At 35.4% G+C, this 13549-nt stretch overlaps 1 protein-coding gene across 1 annotated transcript; it reads right to left on the bottom strand.

Moving 5' to 3' along the window:
* Positions 1 to 9794: 9794 nt before the first annotated feature.
* On the bottom strand, positions 9795 to 10410 carry LOC130823189 (uncharacterized). The gene is made up of 2 exons (XM_057687823.1): positions 10196 to 10410; positions 9795 to 10104 (listed from the first exon to the last, which is right to left on the bottom strand). The coding sequence occupies exons 1-2, from the start codon at positions 10408 to 10410 to the stop codon at positions 9795 to 9797; spliced, it is 525 nt and encodes a 174-aa protein (XP_057543806.1).
* Between the last annotated feature and the right edge of the window lie 3139 nt (positions 10411 to 13549).

Here is a 13549-nt window from a genome sequence, read left to right as displayed (position 1 = left end):
ATCAAAGAGATCTTTGTTGTTATAATTACATTATTAACAATATAAAAGAAGAATTCATATAAATTATATTATTATTGATCGATTTAAAAGAAGGTTCCTAATAATATACTGTTGTTAATGTTTTGTGGTGATGAACATGTGATAATTACATGGTGAACATTTATTTTTAAGAACCAAAAAGATCGGTGACGAAATAACAGATGCAAAGAACAAAAGACCTTGCATGCACAATGGGTCTTGAAGTATTATTTCTGTAACACCCCAGAATTTTCAAACCCTTAACGAAACCAAAACCGTAAAGAACGGGAGGAAATTCGGGTGTTACATAAAAGAAAACGAAAAGAATTTGGATAAATGTTTAAATATTAACTTTAAAAAGGTGAGTGGAAATTTTGGCAGCATCTGCCTTAAAACTGTGCGCCTTTGTAGAAAAACAAAAGTTATTTAGTAGCTAATAAACTAAAGGCACCAACGGCCTATCACAACTATGTCACGGCGGAATGATTCGTCGCCAGCTTCTCAAATCAACATGCCAAGCATGGATCGTGGTTCCAGTGTCGACGTTTGCGTTTTAAAAAGACTTAACTCCTTAAAACCATACAGAGTCATAAACTACGCAGCGGAAATACAAATATACAAGGGAGGATACAAGGCCTCATAACAAAACATATACAACCAAAGTTTACAAAAGATAACAAGAGCTACAAATCCGAAAGATAGCGGTATGACACAGGTTATGCTTCGCCCTCATCACTCTCCCCAAATGCAATGCAATGCAAAAGAAGCTCCAGTACCTGCTACGCCTGTCTATGATCCTCCTGCTGCTCGATATTAGACAAAAGGCCAATGTGTCATAGCAGGACAATCATAGAAAGTCGTCAACAATCAAACATAAACACAAACACGTACACGTCAGTAACTAGCATCAAATATAATAAGGCCAACTACTAGATAACATTATATTATAAAACAACATAAGATGATTTCATAAGACGCAAGAAAAAATAGTAACCGTTTATCGGCCACTTGTACTTCTTAATTTCATTGCGTGCTTTCCAACCCGAACCATGTGTTCTTAGGTAGAATGCAGGTCTTCACGCTCCTCTTTTCAAACATAAACTCTTGCAAAACACGTATAGTTCAATTTGACCAAGGCATTAACAGAATACTTAACACATGACCTTATAGAGCTTGTCTATCTTAAGGTAAGTGTGATCATAGTCTGTAATACCGTTGAGGTAACTTAACTTAGGCACACTTCTCACTAGCATAAACTATTCTATCAATAAGTAGATGTTCTATCGTTGAGTAAATATTCTATCAAAGAGTAAACGTTCTATCAACGCGTAAGCTTTCGATCAAAGAATGAACCTTCTATCATTAAGTAACTTTCTATCACTGAATAGTTTTCTATCAGTGGATATTTTCTCTACTTCCTGGCATAGTGACACGACCAAAGAATGAACCTCCTACTAACACTTTCATTCTCTATAACTATTCTAAGCGCAAGGATTTCATAGTCGCCAGCTTTTCGTATAAGGCGTACTCACTAGTATCTCATAGTTTTGATGCAGTGCATATTATTACAAGAAACAATAATGTCTTAAATAAAATTGCATATAAGGGTTCGTTACTGCGTGTACGTGTAAGCGTCACTCGATGATCAAAAGTCACAAAATCACCCCAACTAAGGCTCTACTTTCCTCTTACGAAATGGGCACCTATATAAGTTATGAGTAGAACTAATAAGTTCCCTTAACTACTTTAACATACCAACCTAAATACCCAAGTAACCGCCATCACCCATTCAACATGAGTTTCCGATAACTCTAGCACGCACACAACTCATTCAATACAAGTCAAAATCATCAACTCAACACAACATAAGTTTTTCTATCAATTTAAAGTAGAAGTATGTGTGAATCGTTTCTTTACATTAACTAATTTTGAGCATATCGGCTCGCGTTACCCAAAATAACTAATCACAACTAAATCTTACAATTTTAATATAACATTAATATAACGATAAGGAAAATCTTAGAGTTATCGTATCGGGATATCATTTGTTACATTCTCCAAAGCTATTAAGAAATATAGTCAAAACAACACGACAAAATTACTTTAGCAACCATCAACGATAAGTTGACATTATGCTCTTGGCTTACTAATACCATGTATTTATAACTTCAATAACAACCAAATAAGGGTATTTGTAATTCACAACAATCAAACCACAACAATTAGTAACTATTATTCCCAATTTAATCAATCAAAATCACTTTCATAGTCAACCAAAATCATCACCATTACTAATTATCACAACAATAACCAATCGACTAGGTCTTAAAACAACTTTTAAGGTTATTTAGTCAATCATCACTCCACCAAAATATAGTATAAACACACATTACTAGTGATTTCATCTCTAAATTCAAACCCTAGTACTTTCATGTTCAAAGATGACACTTTTAACCATTATTCATTGCAAGAATCAATAAATCTAATACACCACCAAAATGTAACATGAAAGCCCACACCATTTCTAATTTCAAAGATAACACCTTTAATTATTACTCATAATAACATTCAAAGAAACTAACACATAACCAACATGCAACTCATAATTTCTAATCATACTTCAAACCCTAAGTCATAAATATGTTCCATTCATCAATCACACTCTTACCCACAAAGATTCAATGAAAATAACACAAAAATCAGCATCACACTCATAAACTTCATAAAACTTATAATTGAAAATAAGAAGAATCAAATGGGAGAAGAGGAGATGACTTACAAAGTTCAAACTAGTAAAAAAAATGGTGAAGAGGTGGATGAAGGTTGTGGTGGTTGAAGGGTCCAAACGCAGCACGACGCAGCCTAGCTGCTAGTAGAAAGCGGCGCTGCTGCTACCGTGAGGAGTGAGGGAGAAGGGAAGGCGTGTCTGGCTGCTGCAGGGGAAGGGAAACGTGGCCTGCTGCTGGTGCTGGTGGTCACGGAGGAGGCGGCAGCTGGTGGTTTTGCCGTGAGGGAGAGGGGATTGAGAGAAGAGGAGAGGTAAGAGAAGGGAGTGACGGCTTGTTTTTGGGGCATCAAGGGTTTCATGCTGTAACGGCCCGGTTTAAGTGACCCAGAAAAATCATGTGAAAACATGAATCCGGCTCACAAACGGACGCAAGGAAACTCATCCTTACTCGGATCGTCAACGTTCCAACGGTAAAGGAATATGGTCAACAAAGAATACAGCGCCAAACAAAACAAAACCAAACAAAACAGCGGAAGTCTTTACATACAACTCGAGAGCCCACCGGCCTCTAGACTAGCTAAAAGTTGTACGAGATAAAAAGAAAACATCATAAACTTTGGTTACATAAACTGAGGTATTTAGACTCATTACAAAGTAAGTCTAGACTTGATAGTTACGGGTTCTAAGCTGAATCCTCACTCCAGCCCCCTCCTGCAGTTAACCTGCTGCACGTCGTATGATAACACGTAGCAGGTTCCAAAGAACAACCAATACACGTCAGAGACTTCATACATATACAAAACAGGTTGAATACAAGCATTGTGTTTACCCTAGCATGCAAAGGCTCTATTATGTAATCTTTATTCATTATTTCCAACCTTGTAACGTTGCCCGTCCTGTTCGGGTCGTACAAGTCATATTTCAAATTTGCTTGGTGGAATACACTTGGGAGAGCAAATCCCAAGGCAACCACCTACCTAAGATGTTGCCTGTCCTGTTCGGGTCGCCAAAGGCTAAGTATGCATACCCCCATGGTGACCATAAAGATCCCTGAATGCCATGGGAAAAATAGTTGATAGTTTTCCAATTTATTTGTTAACCCTTTTGGGTAACATATCCATAAATTCTCAATTTCCACATAATTATTTCATATTATTTGAGGTGTCTAATCCTTATGTGATTACAATGCCTTGATTAGGAATAAAACAACATTAGTTGCACAACCATATAAACAGTATGGTCTAAGCGTGTACCTTTGAACGTTGCAAACACACGTTGTTCAAGCACAATTAAAATTTCGCCCTCTTATGAAACGAGGTCCTAAATAACACAAAACGATCACGTATTAGACCGTGTTTACACATTTAATCCACTCAATATCATTAAGATATCACTAAGACTTGATAATTTCAAATGTTTTCATCAAACTCCTATTAGTTCCAAATTCACATTCTGACCAGAAACTTTTATGGTCATTTCGGACAGTTTAGAAAATTCAAATTAAAAATCCGACTTCACCGCTGCGTCCGGAACGCATCAATTATCTTGGGTACCAAATTTCATAATTTCTAGCATCCGATTACTATTTTTAATTATTTTAAGCGTTTTAACGAGTTTTAAAACGCATCGGTTAAATAAAACAACAACGAAACACACCCAACACTCGGATCGGGGCGCCACTACCGAGGCAGCAGCTGCTGTCCGAAATTCCTTCTACTTAAATTATTTTTTTTATTTTATATATATATATATATATATATTTTTTTTCCTATTTAAATTATTTTAATCCTTTTTAAATCTCCATACCAAAATACACCTAACCAAAAACCAAATTTACATTTTACTAAAATAAAACAATTAAAACCAAATCTCCTATCACACAATCCACTTGATATTTCCACACATGTAACAATACATAAAATCCCATCAACAATCTAAACCATCATCAAAAACATAAAACTAGCAACTTAAGACATACTCATCCACAAGATCCTTCAAGAGCAATTAAAGTTTCATAAACCATGATAATTAAATTAAATACTTGACTCTCTTATCAAATTAAAATTTTGTAGAGAATCACACATCATCATTTTAGAACCAAAACATATATATATAAGGACAATCCTTTAAACAAATCAAATTTTGTTAAAGGATTTATAAACTTACTTAATTCATACACTTAAAATTCCTACTAACAAATTGTAATTTAGTTAGAGATATGTGAACCATAAAAGAAATTTATTTAAATATCAATATTAACTTAATTCTTTTAACAAATTAAACTTTGTTAAAGAATTTAAATCAAAAGAAAACATAACCCAATCCTTTTAACAAAATTGAAGTTTATTAAAGGATTAGTAGAGAAAATTATATATAAAAGAATGTATATTCAATCCTCCTAAAAATCATAGGATATCATCATACATAAAAAATATACTTCACCTTAGAAATCTTTTTGAATAAAATTTATAATAACAATTCAACTAAACTTACCCCTTGAACAAAAGATTGAATTGAACACCAAAAGAATTTTTTTTTTTTTATTTTCTTTGAGACAGCCGAAATCCAGAAATAAGGGAAGGAATTTTTCTGATTTTGTTGTGATTTCCTTTGGGAATTAAAAAAATGTGAAGAGTTCCATTGAGGTTTAAGGATTAATAGGCATTATTAGTCACTAATTGTGCCATAAAATCCCATTATGAGAGGAGTTACAAAACTCCTCCCATTCCCTTCACCCAACCGGCTGCCCCTTTCCCATTCCCTCCTTAATTTTTTTTTTAATTAATTAATTAATTAATTGAGTAATTATTGTGTTATTGTCATAACCGAAAAGAAACGTCACACGATAAAACTCGTTACCGTTAAAATTAACCTACTTAAATACTTATAATTAACTATTTAAAGTAGCATAATTTAATATTACTTATTTATTTTATTTTGTTATACTTTATTTTATTATACTTTATTTATTTCTAGACCCGATAAATTACGGGGTGTTACAGACTACCCCCCTTAAAATAAGTTACGTCCTCGTAACTTGTATGGCAACGGAAAACATAAACAACGGAAAACACACGGAAAAACGTAGAGCACACATGCTATCATAACTATAACTCCACATCATAACTCAACAAAACTACCAATCAAAGATTTAACATTTCTCGCGCACACAGACTACTTTATTTATTTCTAGACCCGATAAATTACGGGGTGTTACAGACTACCCCCCCTTAAAAGAAGTTACGTCCTCGTAACTTGTATGGCAACGGAAAACATAAACAACGGAAAACACACGGAAAAACGTAGAGCACACATGCTATCATAACTATAACTCCACATCATAACTCAACAAAACTACCAATCAAAGATTTAACATTTCTCGCGCGAAATTCTTATCGCCCTCTACCCCCCTTAAGAAGTTACGTCCCCGTAACGCTACTAACCTGAAAAAGGTGAGGGTACTTTTCCCGCATGGAATCTTCAGTTTCCCATGTGGCCGCTTCGCACTCGTGATTTGCCCACAGGACTTTTACCATAGATATATCCTTCCTTCGAGTACTACGGACCTTCTTGTCCAAGATTCGAACCGGTTGCTCAGGGTAAGACAAAGATGCATCCAATTCTAAAGGTTCAGGATCTAATACATGAGTGGCTGCGGCATGATACCGCTTTAGTTGAGACACATGGAATACATCATGTACCTTCTCTAAAGAGTTTGGAAGAGCTAACCGATAAGCCACTTTACCCACACGCTCCAAAACCTCATATGGCCCTATGAACCGAGGGCTCAACTTTCCCCGAGCACCAAAACGTACTACTCCGCGCATGGGTGATACGCGAAGTAATACCTGTTCTCCCACGGTGAACTCCTCTGGTCGTCGTTTCAAATCAGCATACGACTTTTGGCGATCCTGTGCCGCTTTCAACCGATCCCTTATCAATCGTACCTTCTCATTCATCTGAAACAACAATTCAGGTCCTAAGGTTACTGCTTCAGTGAAATCGTCCCAATAAACCGGGCTACGACAACGACGCCCATACAAAGCCTCGAATGGGGCCATCTGTATAGAAGCTTGATAACTGTTGTTATAAGAAAACTCAACTAGATCCAAATGTTCATCCCATGACCCTTGCCACTCCATGGCAATAGCACGTAACATATCTTCCAATACCTGATTCGTTCGTTCTGTCTGTCCATCCGTCTGCGGATGAAACGACGTACTATAGAGCAACGTTGTTCCCATTGCCTGTTGCAAGGTTTGCCAAAACTGTGACAGATATCGTGTATCTTTATCAGACACAATAGTATGGGGTACACCGTGGAATCGTACGACATTCTTAATGTAAGCTCGTGCCAATTGTTCCATTTCCCAGCGACAGTTCATAGGGATGAAACGTGCCGACTTAGTCAAACGATCAACTATAACCCATAGTGCATCATTACCTGCTTTCGTTCGAGGTAAACCTACAACGAAATCCATAGAGATATCATCCCACTTCCACACTGGTATCTCTAACGGTTGTAATAACCCTCCTGGTCTCTTGTGCTCACTTTTAACCTTCTGACATGTCAGACAGCGTGAGACATATTCTGCAATATCCTTCTTCATCCCAGACCACCAAAACATTAACTTGAGATCTTGATACATCTTGTCACCACCCGAATGGACTGAAAATTTCGTACAATGAGCTTCATCCAGGATACGTTCCTTCAAAGATTCCTCCCCCGTCGGTAAACACCAACGACCCTTGAACCTCAAGCTTCCATCTTCATGAACAAGGAATCCCTCTGCTGTACCTTCCCGTGCTTGGTCCTTGATTAAGGAGAGCGCAATTAAGGCCAGGGTCTGGGGAGGGTAAGACGGCGGCAACTCATACCCATAAAGGAGAGCGCGGCCAAAGGAGTCCCTCGGCTCTTGGAAGATAAATAGATGTGAAAAACACATGCAAGACAACTTAACGGCCTATAAAAAGAGGAACCACTACAAAAGAAAACAAAGAACTAAATAGAAAGGAAACGATAAGGGCAAAGGGTTAAGGGCACTAAAAGGTCAACTAGTCGGACATCAGTATTCTAAGACGTGGATATGGCGTCTCCAACTGCTCTTATCCCTAGTCAGGTCCGCAGAAAGGTTTAACTCATGCAAGTCAACTCTTTTTTGCTCATCGTAAGTTTTCCTTGGTCTACCTCTACTCCTTTTACCCTCTACTATAATGCTTTCTACCCTCCTCACAGGGGCGTCGAAAGTCTTCCTCTGCACATGACCAAACCACCTCAATCTATTCTCGCGCATTTTTCCAGTATAGGGGCTACCCCTAGTTTGTCCCTAAACTCTTGGTTCCTAATTCTATCCATCAATGTGTGCCCACACATCCACCTCAGCATACGTGTTTCTGTGACTTCCATTTTATGTTCGAAAACCTTCTTTACAGGCCAACATTCGGTCCCATATAGCAAAGCAGGTCTAATTACCGCCTGGTAGAATTTTCCTTTTAACTTGCTTGGGAATTTCCTATCACATAACACTGCGGTGGCTGCTCGCCACTTAAGCCAACCCGCATGTATACGATGCTTTATATCCCCGTCAATCTCCGCATCCCTTTGAATGATCGATCCCAAATATTTCTACTTGTTTGTGCTCTTAACAACTGTATCATCGATGGACACCTCTGGTTCACCTACCGGTGATGTCCCACTAAACTCACAGCGCAAATACTCGGTCTTCGTACGACTAATGCGCAAACCTTTACACTTTAAGGCTTCCCTCCACTCATCCAATTTGTTACTAACCTCCTCTCTAGTTTTTGCTACCAGCACTATGTCATCTGCGAATATCATGCACCACGATACCGTCTCCCAAATAGATTTAGAAATCTCTTCCATTATGACAGTAAAAATGAAAGGGCTTAGAGCGATCCTTGATGTAGTCCCAGTTTAACCGAAAACGACTTTTTTATCCCCACCGGTGTTTGAATGCTAGTCGAAACGGTGTCATATGTATGTCGTATGGCCTCAATGTACACTAAAGAAAAACCTCTAGCCTTGAGGCTATCCCAGATGACACGTCATGGTATGTTATCATACGCTTTCTCCAAGTCAACGAATACCATATGCAGATCTTTCTTTCGCTCCCTATATTTCTCCATCAGTCTCTTCAAAACATGAATTGCCTCAGTGGTTGACCTTCCTGGCATAAAACCGAATTGGTGCTCTCTAATCACTGTTTCCTGTCTAAGTCTCCCCTCTATCACTCTTTCCCACAATTTAATTGTGTGGCTTTGAAGTTTGATACCTCTATAGTTGTCGCATACTTGCGCATCGCCTTTGTTCTTAAACAGAGGTACTAGTGTGCTATTCATCCATTCTTCTGGCATCTTATGTGTCCTCAAAATAACATTAAAAAGGTTTGTCAACCAACGAATGCCCTCTTCTCCTAAGCCCTTCCACACCTCAATCGGGATGGTATCTGGCCCGAATGCCTTTGTACTCCCCGTCTTTATTAGAGATTCTCCTACTTCTTCTATGGTAATATTCCTCACTAGCTCATATTCTAATGGTCTTTGGACATAAAAAATCTGATTATCCGCCTCCTTTGGTCCCCTAGACTCATTGAGCAGTTGGGAGAAGCACTGGAGCCATCTAGTTTTGATCTCCCCTTGACTCAGGAGAACTGGTCCCCCCTCATCCTTGATGTATTTCACTGCCTCTAAGTCTTGCCGCTGTTTGGCCCTAGTCCTCGCTAACTTAAAATTTTGTTTCTCCTCCTCTTTGGTATCAAGCTTCCGGTATAAGTCCTCATAACCACGGTTTTTTGCCTCCATTACCACTTTCTTGGCCGCCCGCTTTGCTTCTTTATAGCTCACTCTCTTTTCAATCCTATCCTCCTCTTCCGTGCATACCATAAGTTCCTTAAATCTTTTTTTTTATCTTTTATCTTCATTTCCACCTCATCGTTCCACCACCATGACTCTTTGAACACTTTGGTTTACCCGACGCTACCCCCAAGGTCTCTTTTGCCAGTTTTCTTATGGTTTTTGCCATGTTCACTCACATCTCATTTGCATCCTCTGACTGGCTTGGGAAGCCCAAAAAACTTATCTCGTTTGCCAGGGTTGTGACCATATCTCCTTTGAGTCTCCCCCACATGATCTTTCCCTTAGACTTGACCTTCTTTTTTGTGATTTTCTTCCTCATCCTGAAAACCAATACTAGAAGCCTATGTTGGGTGGGCATCTCTATACCAAGCACCACCTTGCGATCCAAGCATGAGGCCCAATCTCCCTTGCGCACTAAGAAATAATCAACTTGTGTTGCATGGCCATCGCTCTTATAAGTGGTCAAATGCTCATCTTTCTTTCTAAAGATTGAGTTTGCTATGACCAAATCTTTTGCTAGTGCAAACTCCAGTAAATTCACCCCACTCTCGTTCCTTACCCCCCAAACCAAACCCTCCATGTACCGAGTTAAAGTTGTCTGCATCTCTGCCTATGTGTCCGTTAAAATCTCCGCTTAAAAAAACTTTCTCATCATCCGAGATAGTTCTCATGAGGTCTCCTAGGTTATCCCAGAACTCGCACTTCACTTGCTCATCGAGCCCAACTTGGGGCCCGTACGCACTGACAATGGATATTATCTCTTCCCCCACTACTATCCTAACTAGCATAATCCTGTCACTACACCTCCTTACTTCAACAAATTGATTTTTTATATGAGTTGTTTAAAGTGTATAACTGGAAATAAGTTTATAACTTGAAATGTTGGTAATTTGACTAGTTGATGGATATATGATGATAGAAGAATTATAGTATTGCAGAATTCTAAGTTTGTTTGTATTCTGTGAATAAACTTGAGTGTTGTTTCATGTGAGGTACTTTATAGATTAATTTTTTGTGATTTGTTGTATGGGTTGTGTAAAATTTATAACTTGAAAAGTTGATAATTTGACTAGTTGATGGATGTATGATGATAGAAAAATTATAATATTGTTTAATTGTAAGTATGTTTTGTGTATTAGTATGGATTTTAAAGTATAAGTTTATAACTTGAAATGTTGTGTATAAGTTTGTTTTTGTGTTTATGTATGAAGAAGTATAAATATGAATTTTAAAGTGTAAGACATATTGTTATGAAAAAGTATAAGTATGAATTTTAAAGTTTTGAAATTGTGTTGTGTTTGGTTGCAGATTGTAGTAGGTTGTGTACGATTGTAACTATAAGTTTATAACTTGCAATGTTGTGTATAAGTTTTGTAAGTATAAGTTTGTAACTTGAAATGTTATGTTAAAGTTTATTTTTGTATATAAGTATGAAGTATGAAGAAGTATAAGTATGAAATTGGTTTGCAAAAATATAAGTCTACAACTTTGTAGGTATTTGGTTGTAGAATATAAGTTTATTTGTGTTTTGTAAGTATTCTATCCTCTTTATTCTCAATCATGTTTTCATATCTTTAATTTAGTATTAAATTGCGTTGTATTTGGTTGCAAATTGTAGTAGGTTGTGTACGATTGATCCTTATTATGTTTATTTGCGTTTTGTAAGTAATATATCATATTTCTCATGTTCTGTGTTTTGTTTAACTACATCGTTGGCTTTGCGTTCCTTGACATGCATCACGTCATCGATGAAATGAATTGGACAAGCTAGATCGACAAGTTTCAACCAAATTTTGCCGTAAGGTAGTAGTGTAAGTAGTTTAGATTTTTCTATTATATATATATATATATATATATATATATATATATATATATATATATATATATATATATATATATATATATATATATATATATATATATATATATATATATATATATATATATATATATATATATATATATATAATCAAATAAGAAAGATTTAAAAATGAGAATGATGAGAAGGATTTTTGTTTGATTTTGTTTGGTTACTATATATAGAAAAAAGGATACTATGTTATAAATTAAAAACATTTTAAAAATTATTTCATAGTTACCTTTCTGTGTAACATAGTTACTTTTACAATTATGTGTTTTTGGCTCAATCGTGACCATAGATTTTTTTTATTTTACTGAAATCAAGGGTGTAGAGTCATTCTTACCTTTCTCATTTTCAACCCCTTCTCAATGGATCCCTCCTATATATATATATATATATATATATATATATATATATATATATATATATATATATATATATATATATATATATATATATATATATATATATAAGTAATTTGTTTGTAAACCTATTTTATATTTGAAGTAATATAATGTTATAATACATTTTGTTTTGAATTATTTTTCTTAAAGTAGAAAATTTTTTATCTTTTAATATAATAAAGGACCTTATTTTAAAAGACATCGCAAAAATAAATAGGTTCTCCAAAATTATTGCTCAACACTGTTACTAATTTATATTTACTAAAGTTAATTTTTTCACACTTTTACACTAGTTAATCCTATTTTTCACTTACTAATCTCATTTTACCCTATCAAAGTTCTAAAATACTACTATATTTTTTCTTTCACATGTGTTCATATTTGACCACCTAAAAAACAATAAAAAGTCAAAATGTAACACATTAACTAAATAGGAGTGAGTAATTCATTGAGAAGGAGGCAGCAATGTAACTAGTTTAGCCTAAAAAGTGAAAAGCGTTAAGAGACAAATGGCTGAAAGGGGAGATGTTAAACCTAATTTAGACATAAATTTGGATACACAGTACTCTTTATTTAGAAGGAGACAATCAATTAGAATTAGGATTATTATGATAGTCTTAAATTTCATAGAATAAATTAATGACATTACCATTTACTCTGCCTCAATGGTGGTTCCTTAGGCTTCATGTATCGTGACACAGTTTACCTTGTTTGGCATGTACTATTATGGCATCTTCATAGACACCTATTTGTAGCACCTCTAAACCTCTATAGGCTATAGGCTATTTAATTTATAGGGTTGAAATAGCTTAAGCCAGGAATTGACCTCTATGTTGTAGGTGAGAGACCCTAAATTCATACTTATATTTACTATTGATAGTGATATTTTTCCATAAGATATGTCACTCAGTAGCAAATATTATAGGACGGAGAAAGTAATTCCTCTGTTCAATAGTATTTGTTATTAAGTGTAATATATTGTGTAGGAAAATGTCACTATCATTAATAAATATTATGAAATAAATATTATGAAAGGAATGCAAGTAAAATTGGACTATTACTGGCACCAACTACTGCAAAATTTAGTCTGTGGTTATGTGTCCTATAGTCAGTATTCAGTACTAGTCACTGTTGAAAGACTACACTTTATCATCTTTTCAGTGCACTTTTAAATGAAAGGGCAAATTAAGGTTATGTTAAATAGTCTTAGTAAATAATAATTATTTGTTAGGTTAACAAATTATTTTTATGTGTTATGATTTGATAGAGTGAGATTTTTTTTGTTTTAATTTATCTTTTTTAATTTATATTTTATTATTATATTTTTTGTCTTTTTGTAGTGATATAAAAATTATGGTGATTGATTAGAAATTTTTGATAATAAGCTAATAAAAACTTGTATCCATTTCTCTCAATTTGTCTCAATTATTTTCCGAATCCTTAAACTTTGCCACCCTTTTTATTTTATCGCCACCCCCAAATGAAATTACGAATTTGCCACTGGATTTTCAAAAAATTATGATTTTGCCAATAAACCTAAGATTTCCTATATATGCCACAATCTCACTAAATTTTTTTTTATCACACTTAAAAAACAAACTTACAAAAGCAAATTTTTGGAGCAAAAACTAAGAAGTTCAATCCGCAACAATTAATCGAGGT

Source organism: Amaranthus tricolor, chromosome 9, assembly GCF_026212465.1.
Source record: "Amaranthus tricolor cultivar Red isolate AtriRed21 chromosome 9, ASM2621246v1, whole genome shotgun sequence".
NCBI classification, from domain to species: Eukaryota; Viridiplantae; Streptophyta; class Magnoliopsida; order Caryophyllales; family Amaranthaceae; genus Amaranthus; species Amaranthus tricolor.
Note: the sequence above shows the minus strand (reverse complement) of the source record. Positions and strands in the feature narration are given on the sequence as shown.